The 25,050-nt window shown below is 37.0% G+C and overlaps 2 protein-coding genes across 2 annotated transcripts; both read right to left on the bottom strand.

Annotated features, from left to right (window-relative positions):
* Window positions 1-253: 253 nt before the first annotated feature.
* GPER1 (G protein-coupled estrogen receptor 1) lies at window positions 254-3,864 on the bottom strand. Its single transcript, XM_030485123.2, has 2 exons — window positions 3,498-3,864; window positions 254-2,141 (listed from the first exon to the last, which is right to left on the bottom strand). Exon 2 carries the CDS (start codon window positions 1,716-1,718, stop codon window positions 645-647), a length of 1,074 nt encoding a protein of 357 aa, XP_030340983.1. The 5' UTR covers window positions 1,719-2,141; window positions 3,498-3,864; the 3' UTR covers window positions 254-644.
* A 4,671-nt stretch (window positions 3,865-8,535) lies between these two features.
* LOC115607624 lies at window positions 8,536-19,008 on the bottom strand. The gene is made up of 2 exons (XM_030485124.1): window positions 18,757-19,008; window positions 8,536-12,194 (listed from the first exon to the last, which is right to left on the bottom strand). Exon 2 carries the CDS (start codon window positions 12,146-12,148, stop codon window positions 11,129-11,131), a length of 1,020 nt encoding a protein of 339 aa, XP_030340984.1. The 5' UTR covers window positions 12,149-12,194; window positions 18,757-19,008; the 3' UTR covers window positions 8,536-11,128.
* Between the last annotated feature and the right edge of the window lie 6,042 nt (window positions 19,009-25,050).

The raw sequence follows: 25,050 nt of genomic DNA, 5'->3' as shown, positions 1-25,050 counted from the left end.
TTACAGATGATTTCAGTTTTGATCCAGTGCTGATGTAAACAGTAGATTACATTTATGAGACGAAAACTCACCACCATGCTAGGATTATATTAAGATTTAAAGAAAGCTCATAATGGAAGACATGCTAGGATACAGTGACAATAGTAATCTGTAGTTCTTCTAAGCAAAGTAATTTATCTTAGCATATTTGGATGAAAAAATCAATGTTTTCTGCATCTCCACGTCAATAAGTTGTAATGATTTTTTTCCCCACTGCTATGGCAGCTTCATTATTTCAGTGGAAGTACCTTATATACACCAGCAAAGTAGCATCTCTGATCATTGGGTTACACTGGAGTCTTTGTAACTTGGTAAAATTTTCCTCTATATTGTTGTTCATACATATATAATACAAAATAAAGCTCTTTCAGTGCTCAGCTTTTAATAATCCTGTTCATAATTAAATATAAATCTGACTAAAACATATGCTTCTACATTTAAGTCTTGTCATAAAAACATTTTGAATATAAACCTTCAATACTCAATAGAGTGATACTAACATATATATATAGACACACACAAATGCACTTTTTTCTGTTAGTAGCAAGCATTTTGTTCATTGTTTGCACAACTTCACAGTCATGTTTTATGCAACCACTCCTAAATCAAACTTCTGATTGCTCATTACTGTCAGGAATGACAGACGTGAAGGCAGCCTGACAAAAGCGATGCAGTGTTGACATTTTTGTTTTCTGTTCAATGTACAGTCGCAGTTTGTCTCTGAAGGTTTCCCCTAGAAAACTGTAAATTAAAGGGTTCAAACAGCTATTAGAAAAAGCTGCTAGGTTCACAATATGTCCTGTTAAAGGATAATCATGTCTGAAGGATGGGCTGTTTGAAGAGACAGGCTCGCTTTTCTTTTGAAGAAGTTGAACACTAATGAAGACGTTTTCGGGTAGCCAGCAGATAAAGAAAACCAAGACAACAACAAAAATCATTCGAAGAGCCTTCTGTCGCCGCAGACGAAGACTCCTGTGCTTGTGGGCTTTTATAAGAACTCGAACAATTAGTGAGTAACAAAGACCGATGATCACAAAGGGGATAATAAACCCCAAGGTTATTTCTAGCCATTGGATTTCTTTTACATCTGCAAAACAAAAATAGACCTCTCCGGTGTGTTGTAAATGCACAGCTGTAAATGGAACTAGTGCTGCAGAAATAGATGCCATCCATATGAGACCACAGCTTATTCTAGCGTGTTGCATAGTGCGAAATATGTTGGACCTCATTACTTTTGCCAGTGCTATGTATCTGTCAAAACTCATCCATGTCAGAAAGAAAATGCTGCTATACATGTTGATCTGAAGGAACAAAGACATAAAGGTACAAATAATAGTGATATCGTAATACTTTTCATCAAGATTAAAAACCTCAATGAGAGAATCAGCAACTAAAATGAGATCAGCTACTGCAAGGTTTATGAAGTAAAGATCTGGAATAGTCATTTTTTCACGAAAGCTTATGTTGACAACCAGTATCAGAATGTTTCCTACAAAACCAATGGGAAAAAGAAATATTGTGTAAAGACATGATAAGAAAAGACCAATAACATATTGTTGGTGTTCTGATTTATCAGCTAATCTAGAAGATAAGCTTTCATTACACAAATGTGATCCATTTAGGTTAAAAGTTGTGCCATTACATATAATGGGTGATAGTGAGGCAGAATAAGTTTCCATGGTTGAAATATCTGCAGAAAAGATAGTAGTACTCACAGTTTGGTGGTAATGCCAAAAAAACCAGATTTTTGGTTGTTTTCAACCAAGTTCAAGGTAAGCATTTTGATTGGAATGAAAAAAGGTGTACACTTTCATAGAGGAAATTAAAATTCTTTAGAAGTCAAATTAGTGAACATTGACTGAAATATAACAGTACATATAGTAAATTTCTTAAGTTTTTTTTTACAGGACACTATATACATTGCAAATGAGAGAATTTGCAGTTCCTGTGTGCCTTAAGATCATGTAGGAATCTTTTTACCATTATGGTACTTGGGTGTCTTTAACAAGAGCTTTTCATCAGCGGTGTTTCTTCATGCAGGCTGGAAGGTAGAATTTTAGCTCCATTTGTTTTCTTTTAATAATCAGTGAACATCCTTGGATCTGCAATTTGCAAATGGAAAACGATTAATCTCATGCTCCAGCATCATACCATGTGCCATAGGCTTCTGCTAACTTAACATCCACAGCTGAGGTTGTAGGAAACAGTATGTTTGAATATATATACGAAGGTTCAGTTAAAATTATTTCATTTGTTCAAGATTATAATATGTCATGAGGGCAGATCTGTAAGAATTTTGTGTACCCTCAATGATTCAGTATTGGAAAATGTAAAAATACAGAAAATCAAATGAGCGAGTTTAGTCAACAGATGAAAAACCTTATCTATATATATATGGTGTATATATTTATTTCATCATCATCTTGTAAGGCTATTAAGTAGCAGAGTCTGTATCTGAGAAGGCAACAGACAAAAAGCAATTGGTTCCTCCAGCTTTCAGTAGGAAGGAAAAGCAAGTCTTAGAAATGAAGGTAATACAAGCAGCATATTGATTTACACCAACACTATTATACTCAATTTGCTTTTCTTTGTGGTTAATTACATTGCACAGACTTCCGGACAGGAATGGAAAATATCAGTTATCTGATTTGTTTACATATATGTGGTAAATGGTATGGACTTAAAGGATTGCTGGAAGTTTATTTAAAAGGAATAAAACAAACAAAAAACACCCCAAACAAATAAAACAGCGATAAAATGATAACCCAGGGTACTGTGTGTGAAATTTTAAATATTGTGAATTGCTTTAATCTTCATCTTTCTCCCAAACCCTTGATTTTAATTACATGAAAACATATTAAAAAAAGCTGAATTGTTTACGAGTAAAATTCATGCATATTTCCACATTTTAATGACTCGCTTCCTGCTGATTTACAGTCTGGGGGAGAAAAAGGAGCAGACCACTAATGGAGTAGGAGTGTTAGAATATTTTCAGTCAGAAATACAGTTCTGAGTTTGCTTAAATATATTCATGTTAACAGAAGTAGCTAGCAGACACTTAAAGAAATAAAGATTATCAGTTCGAAAGCTTTTATTTCTTAATGAAACAGGCATAAGTACACAGTAGCTGTTGCTATGTTTTAAAGCATCATCATTAATGTTAATCTTTACGTTAAAATAGCCATATGAAATTACACTTATTTGAAGAAGGTTTGGTGTTTGTTTCGAGCAGCTGTGGAAGTCAGACATGAGCTGTTGATTTTTATGTAACACCCTTTTATTTTTGAATAAGGCAGTAAAACTGCTTTAAATACAATAAAAGACAAGTTAACAGTCTAAGCAATTGATTTTAAAAGGTTCGTCTGTGGTCAGGTTTTAATTACACCTGAAAGGCCACCAAAAGCCAAGCAATTACAAGCATTACAGGTAACCATGTACTGTGAAACACTTTATTTTACCTTAATTCCATTTCTGCAGAGCTGATTTTCCTCCGGTCAACAGAAGGCTGTTTCTTGCTCGGGTACACGCTTAATGGATGTGCCAACTTCAACAGTCGTGTCAGGGAGAACTTGCATTTAGGTGTGCAGAGCTGCAGCGAATGCCACCTGTTGATGATGCAGCAGTAAAAAACATCATATAAAAGTCTATTCTGTTTTAAAATGTCTTAAATAAAGGATAGTTTACAACAGCAAAATGCAGATCTTGCTGCATGTCCTTGGCAATAAAACAAGCTTTATAGATTCCCAGGGTTGTTCTAATTTGTGTGCAGTTGAAGTGCTGCTGAACAGCCTTATAAGGCTAGAATTAACCCTGTTTCTGCTGGTTTCTTTTTCACTAGGGCTAGTCAAGCATCTTTTCTCTCGTATTTGTCCATTTTATTGTATATAATGTTCATTTCATCCTACTTTCTGCCTCTAGCATTTTTAAAAGTTATATAGTCCATTCGAACCTACAGCTCAGCTGGTCAATAATAAAGAGATTTATTTGCAGATTGCAACTAAGCATGTTTTACAGAAATATAAAGCAATAATTACTGTTATATGCAGTATGATTTTAAAAGCCTCTGGACAATCCAAAGAGAAATATTCAATTGAGAGAAATGTAGCAGCTGAGAAAGGTCATTTGCTAAACTGACAATATAAATTTCAGTTTTCCTACCTTCAAGTTGATCCCATTTTGCCTGTTTGTATTTAAATTTTCAGGTATACATCATCATCCTCACGCTTCTTAGGATTGCTCAGTTGAAAATCACATGGATAAAACGAGCCTATTTTGCAGAGAATGTGGAGCCTCAGACTTGCATAAACCCACCGGTGTTGCAGGTGGAGTTTTGCATTTCATCTGTAGGGGGGAAAAAACTACTTGACATTTCCAGAAACACCACCTGCTGGTGGCCAGGATTCTTAGAATGGGAAGAAAGTTAAACCTTTCTTTCTCATAAAAGAAATAATTTCTGTAAATTGCTTTTTAGGATGACGGTGATCCGATTCCTGAATGTTAAGTGCCATTAATGGATATGCTGTAACAGATATGCTGTGCATTGATGCAGTGTTCTGCTGCTACAGGAATAAGATGAACTGGATTTCAGCATTTAGGATTTCAAGAAGACAACGTTACAGTTTCAGAAGGGTGGAGTAAAAAATTAACAGGTCAGTGTAATGGATGTGTTACATCTATTACAGTGACCAAATCTCTTTAGATTACAAAAGATCTCATCTGTAGAAAAGTGAAGCAAAAGTTCCTTACACAAGTGGCTTTGGGAGTAGAAGGCACTTTGCCTTCTAGTGCCATTGAGGCAAATACATGATTTGCTGGTTTTTTGTAACATGCTCTGCGTAGGAACACAGGAGTTTTGCTGTGTTACTGAACGTGGGTTTTAAGATGCTCTTACACAATGGCTCTTCACAAATAGGTTTGGGTTAAATTATCATTTAGCCAAAAGAAACCTTGCACAAATTAGTGCTGGTAAAGATTCTCTGAACAGATGACTTCCCCTGTGTATGGAATGGCTTTCTGGAGTGTCTTTCTGCAGGGTTATAAGGACAGAGAGCCTCAAGTGTTTTGCTTTGAGGAGTGTACAAATATGATTGCGTTGTATACTGCAATAATTGTGATGTTAGAAAAATCTTGTGATACCAGCTTTGAAGGTCTTGATTTTTTGCTGTCCTAAAGAACAGGGTTATAAAGAGCTTTTGTTGTTTGCCGATCATGTGGTTTTGCTGTACTTAATTCCATCCTTCAGAACTTTTACTGGTCTTGTAAGGGCCAGGAGGACTTTTTACTTTCCTTTATGCATAATGTTAGCTTCTGGGTGTTAGTTGTTTGTAATTTTGGAGGCCTGGATTTGATAATCAGCTGGTCTGTCTGTCTTTGGTTTTCTACCTGTGAATATCAGCTGATTTGCTATTAAAATGTAATATTCTGAGTGCTAATTTTCTAGTTTGAATTCATGATAACAAATATGTCACTTAACCATACTTCCAGAATTGTTAGGAAGTTCTCTTCTGAAAGACCCATGAAGCATGTTTTTCTTGCTAGGAGAACTATGAAGCATAAGAGGCCAAGTCTAGTATTACTATATTGTAACTAGTGTTTTTCACTAAATACTCTAGGAGATGATCATGTGAATCCTCTGAATCCTGTTTCCTAAACCAGATGACAGCATATTCACAGTCTTGTTTATGCAGTCAAATTATTGTTACTGATTAATCTAATCTCACTCTTCATCACTTCCATGTTCCATAAAATGCTTAAAACTAATTTCAGCAGCTGCTGAACATTGAACCCTTCTTTCCCTGTCAATTGCTGATATTCCATGGGACTTCATAGGGAGTGCCTTAATGATCCATTCTGATTCACAGTTGTGACAGTATTAAGCATCACAGTTCTGCCTGTCATACCTTATCTTATTTGTTGCTAAAATATGTGTGAAATGAACTGGTGTGATAGCGTTCATATAATGTCAGATCTCAGTAATCCAGCATTCGAGGTTTTCCTTAAATAAAGGAAATTAAGGTTTGTTTTTAAATCTGTAGCGGTCAACTTCTATATATATCTCAACCTGTCTATGACTATAGAATCTTTAAGGAACGCTAATTGTCTATGATGTACTTAGATGCACCAAGAGGCTAAAAGTGGATATAACAAAAGATATTCTATGTAATTTAGCAGAGTTCAACATATGGATCTGCTATTGTGTTGCAAAAAGGTGACAGCTGAGGAGGAAGAAAGTGTGAGGTGTGAGTATAGAGGAAATAGAGATGCTGTTGTAATGTTCTTGAAGTTTTGTGAGTAGATGGTCTTCTCCTCCAAATTCTCTCTTATCTTTCTGTTACATGGGTACTGACTGTGACCTCTTTCAGCCACTGAATGACATCTGCCTGCGTCCATTACCCTGTTCTAGAGCAGCCTCACGCTTTATCCTGTCCGTCCTCAGTACTTTTCCCTTTCTTGCAAATAATCAAACTTAGTTTGAATTGGAATTGTGTTCTATGCCCGCAGAAAACCTTGGCTAGAATGGATTTTGTGTTTAGGCATTTCAGTTGCCAGTAACTCCGGAATGCATTTTTCTTACTATAAATAAGTTTTAGGAGTTCAGCCTTTTCTTTGGCAGGGACAACGCCCTGCAAACTATTTTGGTAAGAAGTTTTTATTTTTCTTAAAGTGTATATTGCAAGTCTCTTGGGGGATAGTATAAAAATTTTACAAAACTGGACCACAAAATGTTATCCAGTGAAAGATGATTCATCACAAGACTTCAGGCTCTATCCAGATATGATAAAAAGTACAATCTGCAAAGCATCAATTGTTTCACTTTAGTTGTGGAGTCTGGCAGCCCTTTGCTGGGCACTTGTACCCACATGGAAGTGAAATGAATTCTTTCATTCTAGTCAGTGACTCCATTTGTCATGCAACGTGTAGTGTAAACGTTACAGAGAGTACTTGTTTTGGCTGAATTGCTTTAGCTTTTGCCCTACCCCAAAACTTCTGCAACTCCCTCAAAATCAAGATAAGTGATGCTGTAGCCCTTTTAATATATACAGAATATATACTTTTAATATATACAGAAGTTGACTACTACAGATTTAAAAATAAATCTTAATTTCCTTTCTTTAAGGAAAACCTTAAATGCTGGATTACTGAGATCTGATATTATGTGAGTGCTATCACACCAGTTCATTTCAGGGTTTGTACGTTTGGAATTAGAATGTAACTAGGGCTTAGTAATACATGGGCGTAGCAGCTCGAGTTTTGAGTCAAGTGTGCAAATCCGGTCTCTCTTTAGCTCAGATGTTGTTTTGCAGTGGGATAAGAGCAGATTTGAGCCAGCTGGTTTAGCAAGATGAGTCCTTAGTTCTCTACATGTTCTCTTCCAAAATGTTACCAACTCAGAAATTCATGCTTAAACTTCAGCAGCCAGCTCATTTCTTTTACTGAATGGAAAGGTTTATTCAAAAGCAGGCCAAAGTCCTACAAAGAAAGGAATATTACCAGTACAGAAGTAAAATATTCTTCTTTAAATTTTCCAGTGTATTCCTTCAGTTAATTTTGACATCATGCCTATAAAAATATATGCTCTTTTTCTTCTGGAACATACTGTTCAAAAGTAGGGGAAGCCTGGAAGAAGTAAGCGTTCAGCAAAGCTGTTGCTGGTATAGGGGAAAGAAATCTCTCAGAGCAGGGAAATTTTGTTTTGTGCTTAAAAATGCAATTAAAATTATTAATAATTTAAAATTAGGACTTTTAATCTTAGCCAGAGCTGCTCTTTTCTCCCTCATATCAGGCTATTTTAGAATGCCTTTTGGAGACTGTTTTTATTCCTCTATTGCAGATAAGGGTGTTTGTGCTCATCTAGTTGGGTACAAGCAGATTTTTGCTAGGACTGTACGTTCATTGTCCTGAATTTTAATGTAAGCTCTGAGTAACTTTATCAAGAATGACTAAGCAAAACATTTGTGTATTGTTGTAAGTTAAATCATAACTATTTGAATTATTTTTATGAATTTTTCAACCTCTTCTCTGCTATTTACCTTTGTTTTCTCCTATTCAGTTACAAAGTCTTTTCATTGTACATAGAGATTTCTTTATGACAGTATAACTGGCCATCCAGAAAACACTCTTTTCCCCACGACAGTAGGCATGGACAAGGAAGAGGTCAGAGTACATGCACCCACATCTCACAGACTGCAGCCAGGAGCTATATCCAGGATTACACACTCTTGGTCATTCGTGACAAGACGCACTTGGTCCCAAATCCTAGATCTGACAGTAAGGCTCTACAGGTTTTACTTCTCTGGGACATTTGGTTATGGTTCTGCTTTAGCTGTGTTCCTTGCTGAAAGTATCATGAAGCATCCTTCCACCCATGTTGAACCTTCAGGTTCCTTACACATTCACTCACCATTCGACCAGTTTCCAGGTCCCAGCCAACATTAACTAAAGCCAACATTTACTGACTAGGTTTTCTGTTAGGCACCTTTAACAGTAACTCAGGACTCAGAAACAACATAATATTTATTCTTTCATCCTCAAATAGAAAATATATAGAAGCAGTGAATAAAGTAGAATCCTTTGAGCATAATTCCCACACTAGAAAATAACCTACTTATCCATGGCACAGCTGAAACTATGATATTCTTGTGAATTGGGATAAACAGCTTGCATCTTCTGACATACTCTTTCACTCAGTCTGTCAGCTTTTTCACTGATCTACAGCTCTTAGAACTCATCTCTTCAAACTTCTTTCTGCAGGGCTGATATTCTGTCCATGTTGTTTAATCTCCTTCTCAGGTGCAAAACAAAACCTCTGATGGCAGCTGAGAAATCCTTTCACAAGTATGAAATTGGGTCTTATATTCAAAGAGAAGATTATCTACATACTTCCTTTCTGACCAGGTTCTATAATGGTCCGTTTATACGTAGTGTCCTTTAATGAGGCATCTGTTCATGCTGGCAGCAGAACAAAATTGAACAGGAAAACAGGCTGACGTAATACAGTGCAGACATCTTACCAGTTGATTTTTGCATCTCGCAGAAACGTTGGTCCTTATGGTCACAGCCGACCAAAGACTATGTATTGCCTTTTATTTACATGGGATGCAGTCCTAGGCCATAACTTTCAGGACTTGGATGTCTAAGACTAGCTCCACATATCTAAATACTGGATGTAGATACAGTATTACTATTGAACAAATATAATTCTTCCATTTATGCACTTGGCTGTTGTTTTATGGAAGATGTTCCTCTTGACTGATCAGTGCTCACTTTGTCTCAGGCAGCCTATGCTGATTTGCACCAGCTCTCCACACAAATCTGGACCCTGTCAGGAAGACCTTTCAAAGCATACAACTGCAAAACCAAATCTGTCACTTCCATTAGCATCCGGGTGTCATGCAAAGGCACATATTTAAGCATCAAAGTGGCTTTTCTCAGAAGCATTCAGGTCACTTGAGCTTTCCTCATCACACCGCTGTATTTTTATAACTGTGCAGTCTAAGTCCGCATCTTTATAGAATTATAGAATCACAGAATGGTTTGGGTTGGAAGGGACCTTAAAGATCATCTAGTTCCAACCCCCCGCCACGGTCAGGGACACCTTCCACTGCTGCCCAGAAAAGGGTTGTCCTGGAAAGTGGGGCATCCACAGCTTCTCTGGGCAACCTGTTCTAGTGTCTTACCACCCTCATTTTTCCTAATGTCTAATCTGAATCTCCCCTCTGTCAGTTTAAAGCCATTCCCCCTTGTCCTGTCACTACATGCCCTAGTACAATTTTGTAACTTCCCTGTTGTTTCAGTTCTCTCCAGCTCTAGAGAGGAAAAGCTGAAACCAAAACCTAATGTCTAAGATGCTCCTGGCCAAATTCAGTTAAAGTAACAATGTGCTCAAAGTAAGTGTTTAAAACTTCACACCTGCATCTTGGCTTGCACTGGCTACAGATTCTGCAGGGCTACAGCTGAACTCCTATACCACAGCTGTTTTATTTGCTGATTCAGATTTTCTTCCCCATTTTGCACCATTTACCCAAGAATTCTAAACTAAATGTATTATGCTCCTGCCTTGCCTCCAGCAGAGCCCTGATTTCAGTTTGAGCCTGGGGTTCTGCCCAGTTTCAAACATCCCTCACTTCTACTGTTCTGGCCTGGCTTTTCTCCTTTCTTTTAGTTAGTATATTATTGTGGGACTCTTCCAAGGCATGCGACTTCATACTTCGGAATGAACTCATCAAGAATGGCTTAAATCAATAATTGCTCTAAGTCTTAATGCAGAGTTGAAGCTTAGAGTACATTAACAAAAAGCTTTCATTCTTGTGCAGAGTTTTAATTAGCCATCCTGTTGATCTTTCCAGTTCAGTGCCTCACAAAGGAGCCAAAGCTTTCCTTTATGGACCAGCCTTTCCATTAATTTGAAATTTATTTCTTTTTTTTTTTTGGCACAAGAATTGAGACAAAAACCTTAAGGGCTCCATCAAAAATAGAAGAAGAAAATGGAAAAAGGGAAGAAATGCTTAGTTTGTGTGTGTGTGCATATATATAATCAAGTGCTACAGTAGACTTATAGTATTACATGCTATTTCAGGGTTATAATGGATTCTTAAGCCATACTTCACTGCTGCTGCTACTGGAATTTACCAGTGTTATAAAAATAAGTAGTTTGTAGGGTAAGAAATCAGAAGAAGCAGCACACCTGAGAAAATGCTTTGGCTGCAGATTTTTACCTTTGTTCAAAGTTGCTTTCTGCTATGTTTTTGTTTGCATCTTTGCTGGGGCATTGGTAATATTACAGAAGCACACTTCTATGGCAGCAGTACTTTTCTTACTACTTGGCTTTAAAGTAATGCTGTAGATGATTTAAATATATATATATATATATGCAAAAAACCCTCAGACCTTGCATGTTTTCTCATAGATCACTGCTAATACTAGCACTAAGAATCTTTTTTTAGGTCAGAACTGCTAGCTGTAAGACGGTCCAAGTTTGATTTCTAAAGAGGGAACAATTACCCTTTTTTAAAAAAGTGAAAAAACTATCCAAAACCCACAAACAAACTAAAAAGTAAAATGGATTGACAGTTCTTGAGAACAGCAGGTATTACTGAGACCCATTTTCATCAGTTGTAGCTGTTACTGGTATTTCCAGGTGATTGTTGGCAGTGTTTTTCCTTCGGCAGTTCTGGATGACTTTAAGTATTTCATCCTTGCATGGTTTATGAAAACAAAGTGTAAATACCAAACTAGCACAGCTCTCACAGAACAACACTATTTCTGCAATATTCATCACAAGCTCATTCTTTGGAGTTCCAATGCTCTTCCGTAATTTGAATGTTGTCCTGAAGAGAAGCATAAGGTTGTAAAAGAGACGGCTTATAAGTATGGTTATGCTTATAATGTACACAGCAGGGTAAGTACGAATGTGCTGTTGAAAGGCTGGAGCTTCAGCACGTGCTTCTTTGACAAAGAGAACAGTAAAACAGAGTATCTGAAGAAATGATGGGATTGCAAATCCAAAGGTGAATTTAATGATCTCATATTCAGGCCATGCAAATAATGGATCTAACTGGCAGTCTGTTGCCAAGTGGTAGTTATCTGTGCCAACCAGTACTGCCTCAGTCAGTGACAAGCAGAAGGCGTATATAAGTACAAATCCAACACACAATATGGGTCTTTGGGTTGCTTTGCTGAGAGCAGTCCTTGGTGGAAATCTCTGGAGTAATAGCATGAGGAGTGTCAGCAAGAAAACATACTGAGAATTGAAATAACTGAAGTTGAAAAAGAATGACAGTACGTTACACGCGAGGTGAGTTGCTTTTAAATAGTCAGGTCTAGTGATGACAGTAAATGATAAAAGAATCATTATAATATTGCTGATGGTGAAGTCTAGAAGAAGCAAGTCTAAGTTTTCTATGACTTTGTGCTGCACATAATTCTTTATGAAAATGATCAAAATACATATGCCAGCTATTAATCCTGTTGGTACAAAAAAAGCGATGTAACAGTGCATAAGTCTTGATATGACATTTTGAGAAGCTATGAAGGCTTCGAATTCTTCTGGGGAGTTGAAAGCCAAGTTCTTGCTTGGGTAACCAATCCATGTCATGTTGTGAGAAGCCATCCTTCCCTCCACACCGTGCTTATTTCCCGTTCAATGGAGTTTGAATCTGAAATGGAAAAGGAAGGTGAAACAGGTTTTAAAGTACAGTTTGTAATTTCTGTATTAAATATTATGTGCAGTCAGGGGTATGAACCATTTGTTCAGAATAAATGTAGTCTTTTTTTTTTTTGGTGGATTTTACTTTGCTATATTAATTCCAAGCTAACTTGCATAATATTTTTAGCCAGAGAAATCTGCCTTTTTATTTTTGTATCTGGTTCCCGCTCTCATCAGTACCCCGTTTTCCTCCCTTGATGCAGACCTGCCTTCACTGTGGCTCAGCTTTGCAGATACAACCAGGATTCAGTGCACTCATGTCGCCGGTAGAATAGATGGGGGAGTTGGCTGTTCGGCAGGCGAGGAAGGAGTTGGCTCTGGGATTAGGTGGAGCCACTTTTCCTCACTATCCTGCCAAAAAAGGGTAAGGGCAGCTCCAGAGTGTGGGTTGCAGCTACAGCCACAAAATAGCTTCACTGTGCTGTTGCACGGGTGGGGATTTTGTTTGAACTCAGCTCACAGGCTCAGGGCTCACACTGAATACTGAGGAAAGTGCAAAGATAATCACAATATGAGGCAAGAGTCATATTCCTTCTTTGTTTTTAGTTTTGTTTCCTTTCTGGTATGAAAAAAAAGCCTTTTGTAACGGCAGTTTGTACTGAAGAGCCTAGGTAGAATCAATGTGAATGTTCAAGAACTGTCATGAACAAATTGTTTTCATACTAAAGCATCTTTATATATTAATAACACTGTCATCTTTAGATATAACTGTTGCATAAAACTGCAAAAAATAATGTTTTTCTGCATGCACGAATTTGAGAAAATTATTACCAGTGCATTATAAACCTATTGATAAAGTTTTAGCAAGGAATATTTTTTACAGCTGAGTTATAAATTCCTGAAAATAGGGAATTTTAAGAGTAATATGCATAGGCTGTTAGCTGTAATGGTTCTATGATATGTTGATACAATAATTCTGTGACCATATAAATGTTTGGAGGATCCTTTTTTAAGCCAAAAAGCTTTGTAAGAGAACATAACATGTACTAAAGAAAAACAAGATAATGGACTCACTATTCCTAATGAATTTTGAATGTCTGATTAAGTATGGTCCTTAGTACTAGAAAAAGTTAAACATACAGGCAGTTTTACAGTGGTGAATGTTGTTTTCTGAGAAGAAAGAACCTTCTTTACTCACAAGGATTTCAATTTTGTGTTAGGTTAAAGTTTGGTGGTTTTACTTTGTTCCGTTGTATGCAAAGCTGGTCTGTACAAGCAATGTATGTAGTTGGCACATCAGGCAAAGACAGGACAGTGGAGTTCTCCTTACAGAAGTTTCTGTACAGTCATACTGGTAACAAGAGTGATATATTTAGTTGTACATAATGCATTTCCCATAAAGGGATTGCAGTGATGTTAACTCTTAAAGTGAAAGTAACTTTAAATTGGTAAAAGTTCATAAAGATGCATTAATGTTTTTAAGCAGTGTTCATTATAGATAAGTCAGTGTCTTGTTTGACAGTTCATTTATGGTTGTTACCTCTGACACTACTTCATATTTCTGATATTTCTAATCTCTCCTCAAAATTGGAATTCTAATACTGGTTTTAATTAGAAAAGTTGACTTATCAAAGTGGCTTTGATTAAGTGTGTATATAATCTTATGTAATTATAATTTCATTTATATAAACCAGTGGAGTTATGTTTTGATTCAGCAGTGTTCTTTGTCCCCTTTTAGGGACATACTTTCTTCCCTTCTAGAAAAGGTTATTTCTTGAGAGATTTCACTACAGGAAGGACCCATGCACCCAAGGAGTTGGTTTTTGTTACAGGTATGCTTGCAGGAGGGGAAAGGTTGGCTGGTCAGACTCTGGCTGTGTTCTAACCTCTGAGCTGGAGTTTACCATATAGGAAAGCATTGATGGGCAGAACAGGTGGAAATCTCTGAAGTAAGTTAAAAGTCAATATAATATCGACGCTTAAAAATAGATTGTTAAATGTGAACAATCTTAAGGAAAATCGAGTGAAAAATCTTTTCAAAGATGATAGCTGTTGGGAGGAAATACTGTTGTCTTCTTAATTGAGGAAATGTATTTTAAATGCTTGCAGTAGAGCGTTTGTTTCTGTTCACCTGATTTTTAGTATGAACCACTAAGAAGGACTTGAGTTTGTACTAAAGTGCTCAAACTGAAGAATGAGAATAATTAAAAAGAAAAAGCCCAAACTTAAGCCACACACGCAAAACCTCACAACTGTGGTTGGCCGTTTATATTTCTTCATACCAGTGATTTCCCCATCTCTTTCGAAATAAAGCTGGTCAGTCTGATTTCTAAATTATGTTCCATGTGTAATGCTGAAGGACTGGTGGGAGGAATCTAGAAAATTTCTCACTAATCAAGTAGCAGCAGTGCTCTCTACTTCGCTTTGGTTCTATGCCTGAAAGTGATGTACTGTGCTATTTTGTTCAGTCAGCTGCAGCCATAGAGATTGACAGACTTGCTTTTCTGACTTCCTTCTGCTGCTTTGATTTCTCTTTATTATTTCCTGGAAATCTAAACCCCATGAAATTCTAACTTCTGTAGTTTATATTTTCTTAAATACTTGGGATAAATCTCAAGAATGAAGGAAAGTGTAAGTCAAATTTTGACCTTGTGTTAGAAGAGGGATTTGAAGCTTAATCTGGTGAGGGATAGGTACTTTGTGACTGTGGAACCACTTGAACATCTGCAGAAAGCCTGTTGTTATCATCCCACTCAGTAGTTTCAGGAGCTTAAGAAATATTTACATTTTGAGCTCTTCCACCATAGTCTCCAGTGTTACCTTCTAGTCCCATCAGGCCTTTTGCAGAGCTGAATATTTGAATTTAGTTCTGGCACTCTGAAGGTCTCCATCATCTTCTCAACAACTTTTGTACCATGAGCCAACTAACGGTGCTCACTGTCCTTGTAGAGACTCTCAGAATAACTTAGCAACATTCGGCTTTTATGGCAGCATAATTGCAAAGGAAACAAAGGACATAGTTTTGGGTTTCACAAAAACCCATCTGGCCTTCCATCAGACTACAGGAAAAACAAGATGCCAAAACTTGATTACATTTGCTCAGGATCTGGCCTTGGTACTGACACTGGCTTCATCTTTGACCATAGCAAGGGATTTTAATTTTAGTTAGCTACTCTCTGGGCATTTAAGACAAAGTAAGGAATGTTAGACTTCACGCAGCATATTCCGGTAGTTGCAACTTACTGTGTAAAAGTGCATCACCTTGTTTTCTCTTTCTGTACCCACCAGTTTGCATGTTGTGATATTTTAATGACAGACCAGCACCATATTACGTAGAGGCTATTGATGTGTTTAGGCTTCATTTGTCATAGGTGTCAAAATGAGTGCCTGAAATAGTTTCAGTTGGGTTGCAATGCTCGTAACCACAGACCATTATTTAACATTACTGTCAAATAGTAACAGTGATGTCAATACTACGCTGATTCTCCACCTAGACATTGTTATTCTAATAAAAGTGTGTGTCTTTTAAATTACCTCATCTGGGAATGGATTTAAATCAAAGAAAAGTAATCTATTCAATCTAGAATTAACATACTCACTTTGGAAATAACAGTGCAACTGTATGTGTTTGATTATAATCAGTGTAAGTATTAAAATTGTGACTTAAGGAAAAATTTCTAGGTGTGTTGTTTTAAAGTGAACTTCCAGAAAATCACCTCAGGATTCCCACAGAAACAAAATTTTACCAAAACAAGCAGCTGTCTGCAGCTTTGCTGTGGTTAGTCAGTATGAGCATAATGCTAGCTAGAATTCAATAACGTGTTCATCACAGAAGAAGAAATATCTGCTAGCAGTTTGTAGCTTATTCTATTTTTCATTTGGCAAATCAGATTAAAGTTAATGCTGATATTATTTCTACTCCCCCTTAAATTATTCCTAGAAGTTTTTATTCTGCTTTAAAAATAATAAATCACAATAATAATGGCAGACTCTTCGTATTTGAGTCTGGTGTCTCACTAAGTGTTTGAAAGAGAGGAATTGGCAATTTTGAGTTCAGATTGTGGTAGGAAAGGCTCGTTTGCCAACGGCTGCAATCACGTATGCCTAATACTTAATACAAGCTAATAGCTGTAGGTTCTTCTCTCTAACATGGTCACACATATATTTCTAGCTTCTGACCTTATCCTACAATCTAATTTTTTTTTTTACTTTTTTTTTTCAATATTTGTCTCTTCATAATTATTTCAGTGCAGCTCAAAGATGTGTATATAACACTTCACAAGATGTATTGGTCGTCACCTCATGAAGTCGCTGCATTAGGGTTTTCTAGGTGAGATTATAAATTGGACCTTATCAGAAAAGTCTGACTCCTTTCCATCCTTTGCAGCTGATGGATTGAGTATAGTCACAGATGGGATAACCTCTCTCTGTATTTGCTTACATTGGAATGGATGGCTTTAGAGACTTTTATGACTGTAAGGTGTATATCTACCATGGAAAGCAACTCTTACAATTTCTAAGCCTTTACAGTTTTAAAACATTCCCAAAGCATTAATTCCATGCATTAAATATATGCTTAGAATAATAATGGGATGGAGGAGCTTGCAACTGCTGCTGTAGTAAGATGAACATATTTGCAAATTTTTGTAGACTTTTTTGGTAACACTAATTTAATTTAAAATACAAAGATATGTTCCATGGGAGCAGCAGAGCACCAGACAGTGGTTTATTTCTCATGTCTCTTATTTAAAATCTCCGTGCAGCTGACCACATTTTTGGTCCAAATACTTTGAGTTTCCATCATAAAAAATAAGGAATTTATTATGTCATTTTCCTCTACTGTGAGAAAATCTGGTATTCCTTCAGTTCTTGTCTGGGTCTTAGATTTACTGCAGGGACATACGTTTTATTTCAAAATGCATGTAATGTTTATGCTCTGCTCGTGGGGGGCCGTGAGTCCTTTACTCTTTTAGAGGGATCTGTCAGCTTTGAGTGCAAACACCTTGAGACCTGAATGGTTGGTTTTTTTTCCTCAGCACATACTATGAGGTAAACTGACTGTTATTTCTGTTTACTCACTGGTAACTGAGAGTAATATGTAGCGTGTCAAAGCTCACATATATTGAAGCTATGGCAGAAGCCAGGCCTATTCCTGTTGCTCCTAAGATTGATTAAAGAGGGAAATTTGCAATATGCCACTTGCATTATCTTTCCCTGTACTGTCACGCTCCAATATTTGTCCTTTCTTTACCTCTGTTTCCCCTCATTTTGTTTTAACTGACCACCATTAGTATATTGTGAATCCTTTCTTGACTTCATGTGGCCTCACTTTTTTTTCTTGTTCTCCCTGCTCCATTTTCCGGCCCTGTTTCCCCACTATCATATGCTCTGCCTCTTGTGTCAGCAGTTAAAGCAAACACATTTGATTTTTACTCTCTGAAGCATGGTGAATACGTTATCCCTCACTTCCAACAGATGGAGCTGAGCAAATGAGCACAGTGTTCAGAAGACAGTTTAAAAATAACAAGTTGTGAAAAGCCTACTTTCAGTACTGAGGGAACCTAGTCTCTAAGAATTCATTGTTTTTGGTCTCCCATCCACACTTTGATGGTTAACTCTTGCAAACGAGGAGCCTGGTTTCAAGGAAACTTTTGTTTATTTGAAGTCTAGAAAGAAGAGGTCCTAAAATGGGGAGTTTCTCTCTGGCAGCCAGAAGTCTTCCTCTATAAAAAGTCTGGCAGGGCAGTTTTTCTGCATTCTGTCACCAGCTTTTTGAAGGAAAATATTCTTTCATGCAGTCATAAAGAAATACACATAATATTCCTTATGAAACTCAGCTCTTGGTGGGCATGTCCTGTATTAACCACTGAAATCACTGTACAATCTTTGTGGGTGAATTTGTCCTTTCTGTTCAGATTACATCTGCCAAGTTAAAAGAAGGGGGCAGCTCACAGCATATGAAAGATTGAAATGTAAAATGCTATATTCATCTTTCTTGTAATGTCAGAATTCTTACACTTGGGCAAGTATTTGAGGTCATAAAGGTTTACGAAATCCTACCCTTAACTTCTGAGAAATTAACCATTTCCTGAGAATCCGAAAGCTTCTATTTTTACTTTTCCAGAATATGAATGAATCAGCAGTAACTGAACATAATATCCAAGCAGCATTGCTGACGTGTTTCCTGTCCTATACAATTCCTGCTCTGTAGTCAGGATTATCCAGCAATGTCCATCCTTTAAAATACTGCTTTTAGGCAATGGTTGGAGTCTTTTCTCCAGACCACGGAAGAGTGTATCATCATCCGGCTATCATCGGTTCAGTGGGAGTTAGGTACTTACCAGAAAACAGCCTTCACATTTACTCTATTTAATGCTCAGCTTTATTATAAATTTCAGTTTTATTGTAAGATTCAGCTTTCTGAGGATATTTCTCAGATACAGTATTTTACTTTGTGTAGTTCAAATGTTGTTAAAGAAGGGAAAACTAAAACCTTTAAATTATAACTTCATAATCTGAGCCTCTTGTGATGAATAAAACATTGCATAGTCAAAGTAATATAAAGCACTTACCTTCTCAAGAAAATGCTCCACAGATACAAACAGGCTGAGATTTTCACTGTGAATAGTCAGATGAAATATAATTATTGTTTGGAGCATATAGCCCTTTTTATTTATGCAGAAAGCAGAGTGTATATATTACAATAACTTCTTTAGCTGCTGTACATCACAATGAAAAATCCAGACGCTCGCTGACTACAAAAACATACAGTTCTGTAAAGGAAACAGGAACTTGGTTTAAGTCATTCAAACCATACACGTTGCCTGTTTCGCAAACCTATGATTTCATCATGTGACTTTAAAGTTCAAATTATCCTCTGCAGGGAGATACTTTTTTGAACAGAAAAGTAGTATTTGTCCCTGCCATTTCTGAGTATGTGAGGCCATCCAGTGGATTTTTTTCCCCTGTTCGTGAAGTCATTCAGCATGTATTGGCCAGCCTTTGCATTTACATTTTTTTCTAGTGTGCTGTTTTAAGTCCTAGAGGTCTAGAAAAGGAAAAGCCCGTTGAATAAATACCAAGCAAGGACCATTGCTTAACAAGGCAAAAACTCAGCACAAGTAACGCATGTGAAAAATATTAAGATCCCTTCTTAAAATTGGGTGTATTTCTATTTTTCTGTGGGTCCTGGCTTTTGGAACATTCCCAGCATTGTATACATGTAATAAATTATTTTTCCAGATGCTCTGCAATGACCATGAGGTGTTAAAAGACAGGATTTTGAGTCTGTGGTATATTTTTGGTCTGGCTCAACATTAGTCGTCTTAGTGTCTGTGTTGAATAGTGTTCTTAAAGCCTCAGAAAGGGTTGGCACATGATTTATTTTTGCTGTAGTGCATGCAGCCTTTCTGTCTGCATTCATCAGTAGCATCATGTTTTCTTAGTCCAAGCCCACAGGGAAGAACATTTTTATTGTAATCTTAATAATCTGCAGTGGCTTTCATAAGGTTGAGCAGATAATTTGTGACCCGTGTTTGAACAGTGCTCTCTGTTTTCACAGTGTCTTACTTGTTGCGCTTTTATTGAAAACATGTGGAAAGAGTTAAAACACTTCAAAGAAGTGAAATGAGACAAATATGCACGAGTCTAGATTTCAAAACCGAAGTTGTGGGTTACCTGGAGAAAATATTTCAGCACTAGTTCTACATTTCCACTGCTCCAAATACTTCTTTGAAACTAAAGATGTGCATAGAGAGTCTTGGGTTGCAGCAGTGGCCCAGATTTCAGCTTTCAGGTTGAAGGTTCATGTTCTTTGCGAAGTAGGTGTACTCCAAAACAGCTCTTCAGTACTTCAGTGGCTCTGTGAAATGTAGTTTCCTGTGAGCTTACACATGTTATTCAGAATGCTCTAATTCCTATACTGACTTTGGTTTGGATCATCGTAGCATAGTAGTTAGTTGGACTGCATAGGAATATTCAGACTACTCTTTACAAAGGTTTAAATTATTCTCGGTTAGTTAGCAATCAGTGAGCAAGGAGTAACTCAAGTGAAGATAAGTGCTAACACAGCAGTGTTAAGACCACATTTCTGGTTACTCAGTAACTAGTTTTCTGACAATGCGAGGTGTAAAGCAGAGCTCTGAGGGAGCTTACCCTCTACTGAGAAAAATTATATAACTAGGACCAGAAAAGCAGAAGGAGAAAAGCTATTTATTATGTCTCCCATCTTTGAAAAGAAAAATAACGTAAGAGAAAGCTCTTATCTTCAAAATTATGTCACATTTACAAACATTTATTTCATACTTTGACTGAAACCTGCATTAAGCCTCATTATTTGGTGGTATTTAGAGGGCAAGAACATTTAATCATACTTTAAATCAGGGTCAAGTAGCACCTGACAATTTCAGAACACGTACAAAGATTCAGAGCCCCACATCAGACAGTACCCCCATTTTACAGGTGGAGACCTTGGCTACTGGAAATGTATTCTTCCAGACTGATGGAATAAATTGGAAGTCAGAGGAGAAAAAGAGGTTAGAAAATCAATGTTATCCTACTCCGTATTCTTTATTCTTTATTTGTTTTGACGGTGCTCATTCCTATCTTGATAGCTGCAGTTCTGCCTCATCTACGGAAGCAGACAAAACTTAGTCTGAGGTCTCATAACAGATGCATGATGTGGTTTTGGCAGCAGCTCACTACACTGTTACTGTGACAGTTAATGTGTTACTAAAAGAAAACCAAGATATTGCTGTTGTGTGGCCAGCTGTGTCTTTCCTTAAACCATTAAATAGTTTATTTAATTTGCTTAAATGATCACAGGGTACAAGTCATATGAGAACAGTGGCAATCAGACTGTTTTGTTGTTTCATAAAACTGCAAAAAATGGTGGTTAAGTGACTGTGTTTGGGATGAACCATAATTTCATTGTTATTTTTATTAGTGATTTATGATTTCTTGACAATCAGTATCTCAATGGAAAACGTTGATGTATGATAATGATGTTCTGGGTAGGGCAGAGGCAGGAAACGTAGAAGTTGCGGAAGTTAAACACTTGCGAGATGCTGTGACGCTATTTAAGGACAGGCTGGTAACACAAACAGTTCCATGAGCCACCTACAGTGTGCTGTGGTGGGCAAACCTCTTGTTTATTTTTTAACACATCTTATTGTTCCTAATATATATTAGGAACAAAAAAAAAAAAAAAAAAACACCAAATAAATATACCCAGTACTGGGTGACAGATGTTATTATAAAGAAGGCACATGAGAGCCCCTTTTATTTTGACCAAAACCAGTAATTTCTCTTAATTGACCCTGGTGGTATTACTGGTGGGTTTATCAAGTACAGATCCCTGACAGTAGGTTTAATTTGAAGTGAAGTCTCTTTCTCTCAATATACATGTGTACCAGATGAGAGAAACTTCTCTGTCTTCTCTACCAAACACCATTCAGTGCTTCTGGCTTGCTGAAATCATGGCGATTTCAGTCTTTTTATTCTTTGGCTTAAAGCAGATCCATCTAGTAAAGTATTATGGAGGTGGTGATTGTGTCTTGCTCACCTACCTTCTGAATCATCGTGGTCAGTTGTTCAGCAGAGTCACGACACACTCTTGAGTGGTAGAGCTCTCGTTTGCTTGATGCAGCACCAGCCAGCCACAGTCATCACAGCCAGAGACCAAAGGCTTCAGTGAGCTTGCAGTTACTCTAAGGATTGGACTGGATTACTCGAGGGTAATGATTATTGTTAGGGAGCTAACCCTGCATGAGGAGCCTGAAGTCTGTTTTTAGACTATGTTGGTGTTGTCTTCTGCTCTCAACTAACATATCTATTTTATTTTTTGCCTTTTTGATGTAATGTTATTAAGTGTCCCTGTGTAGTACGATCAGATTGTACTGATCTTGTTGGCTTGTTAATGCCCATTCCCCAGTGTATTGTGATGAAAAGCACTTGCTGTGTTGCTGGAATTTTGAGTTGTGAAATAGTCTACACTTTTTTCAGATATTTTTCACCAATTACCATGTATTTACATCTTATTTTTTCCTCTAGTGTTATGTAACAAAACCAACCACAAAACCTAAGTGTGGGATATTAGCCACACTTAGTCATAGATTGCTTTGACTCTATTCGAGGTCTGAGCTTACATATGAGAAACTTTTATTGGTGGGGTTTTAAGAATACTGGTGACCTTAAGGACACTTGTATTAATGCAGTAACTCAGGATTCCTGGGAAAAGATTTATTTTTTGAGAAGAGCATCTATTCTAAAGCTTTTGTTACATTGACGCACAGTTGCCAGTCACTCTGTGAAATAGTTCTTGTGAAAGGCTTTGCTTTTAATTTTATGTATATTTAGTCTTTTTTGTGTCCTTGATTAAAAGACTGCGGAACATGAGGCCTTTGACATAAAAAAGGGGAAAACCCCCAAACAACTAAAAATCCCCTAAACCAGGAAGGAAGTTGTACCAAGAATTGCTAGCTTGAAGAAATTCGAAGTAATTTTGGTTATGGGTGAATTTTACAGTACAAAGACATGCAAGGTTTTTTATTTCATTCCCTGCATATTTGGTTTTGGTTTGAGTTTGGGGTTTCTAAAATGTAATTCAGACACACTGATTTATAAGGTACATGGAGCTGTGTGTATTTGTAAAATATGATAGTCTTACTGCCACGGCATGGAACTCTCTGCTTGGAGAGGGTTAAAAAGGCACAAGTTGGAGATGTGTATACATAAGCACTGGTATTAATAATTACCTATGCCTCAGAGGCTGGTTGTGAGTAACATTTCTTCCTTTTATTCTAGAAAAGCCATGCTCTGTGCTGTGCAATTGCTGCCTTCAAATCTCAGGATTGCTTGCCCATTATTCATTATTAGTGATTTTATATTTGCTTATTTGGTCATTGTTTGTAATGTAAGTTGTTTTATAAAGAGTATTTTTTTATTATCACTACTCGGTAATGTTTCTATCAATCACAAAATAAATTCTTCAGTGTGGGTAGATCATCTACATAACTCAGCTGTGAGAGCTCAGAAATTGCCTGTATTTCTAAATAATACTCTTACTTCTATTAAAGGGTGGAAAAAAGCTTTTTCTAATGGCAAGTTTTAGAAGAGAGCTGGTCTCTGCATAGCACTGCAGGTGCTAGAATGATTATTGAATTGCACATAGGCTGACCTGAAAAATTTTGGTAACTTCTGTATTAATTATGTATGAAATCTATTTCATTGTGAACCAGTGAAACCATAACTTAATTAGAAAGAATTACAATGCTCTGGAGCTGAATGGGAATGGTACTTCCTTTGATCTTTGAGTATCTTGTCAACCACAATGACTAGTACCAGATGTTTCATGAAACAGTACAAGAAACATATGCTTTTTTTTATAAATATTTCTTTCTTGTGAATAATCAGGCCTAATAGCCTAATAGCTTAAATGTCCTTCTGCTGCGTTGAAAACCAAATTAACTGTTGTTGAGATTTGTTTCTTGCAACAGAATATTTTGTTACATGCCTCATCCTCGCAGCCTGTCTGTTGTAGCAGTTATGGTTAATTTTATTTCTTCTTAGAAATACTTGCAGCAATGTCCTTAGTGCCTGCAGGCAGGACCAGCCAGTACAAATCTGTGTCTCGCCAGAGACTGGGGCTGATTTCTTTCTTCTAATGACTAACTTAAATCCTTTAATTCGTTTTACTGATCTTACTGCTTTTGGGAACTGCGATTATTCTTCCAGTGACCACCAGATGGAGTTTCTAAAACGTCTTTGACAACAACTTTCAGAATTAATTTCAAAATGATCCTTTAAAGGTTTTAGAGATGAGTTAAGAAACAGTTGTGGAAATTCTATCTGTTTCAAGTTAAAATTTAACTTAAATTTGCAAACGTTGTTGCTAAAATTAAGCTTTCCAATCAATTTTGTAATTGGTGATTGTATTAGGCTTGCGTGGCAAGGGTTTGGTGGTGTGGGTCACAGGGGTGGCTTCTGCGAGAAGCTGCCAGAAGCTTCCCCATGTCCAGTGGAGCCTATGCCAGGCAGCTCCAAGATGGAGTTGCCAAGGCTGAGCCCATCAGTGGCAGTTCTCTCTCCAGGTCTCAAACTTGGGAGTATTTATGCTGCTGCTTATCTATCTTTTCATATGATGCATTGTCAAGTACTTTTGAGCTAGAGAAAATGGATTCTCTTTCTGCTTATAAATTTTGTTTGTTTTAAAGAGCTTTTGGTACTGGTTTGGTTTTTTTTGGTTTTTTGGGGGTTTTTTTTTTGTTTGTTTTTATATATATATTTGTATATTTAATTCATAAATACTTTGATAAAAATCTGGTGTTTAGAAAACCATTTTACTGTCTTGATTTGTAACATTGCAGTCATTCTGCCTGCTGTAGGCTGTGAATGATTTTGACCATTCTTGTGAATGTAATTAAAAGTCTCAATTCTGTAGAAGGCAAGGAATATAAGGAAATCACATGGACTTCCAAGGTAAGGAAAAGACTTGGTGGGAAGAAAGTGGAGTGACAAAGAAGATAATAAATCCTCTTCTCTCCTGATGGAAAAAGAATGTATTCAGCATATGTCAAAGTGTTTTGATATATAATGGAAAGCTAAAGGAAATAGAACAGAGGAAACATTTCACACTTCAGACCTGTTGTCATGGCAGTCCGCGCAGCTGGTTTGATTCCTGTAGATTGCCTTCACTTGGAAAACGTGTTGCATGAGATATTTAAGAAATAGACAACGTTTTGCTTACCAAGAAACTGCAAAAATTAATCTTGGAGCATATGGTTCAGATTCATCAGTGCACTGAGCAGTTTACAGCTGCAGAAACTTAGGTGACAGTCAGTACTTCTCCAAGTGCTCAGCTAACAGCA

Source organism: Strigops habroptila, chromosome 4 (assembly GCF_004027225.2).
Source record: "Strigops habroptila isolate Jane chromosome 4, bStrHab1.2.pri, whole genome shotgun sequence".
Classification (NCBI taxonomy): Eukaryota; Metazoa; Chordata; class Aves; order Psittaciformes; family Psittacidae; genus Strigops; species Strigops habroptila.
The sequence above is the reverse complement of the archived record's forward strand: the minus strand, read 5'-3'. Positions and strand labels throughout refer to the sequence as shown.

Coding starts and splice junctions, on each gene's coding strand:
- GPER1 (XM_030485123.2), bottom strand. CDS start 1,718: ATGGAAACTTATTCTGCCTCACTATCACCCATTATATGTAATGGCACA.
- LOC115607624 (XM_030485124.1), bottom strand. CDS start 12,148: ATGGCTTCTCACAACATGACATGGATTGGTTACCCAAGCAAGAACTTG.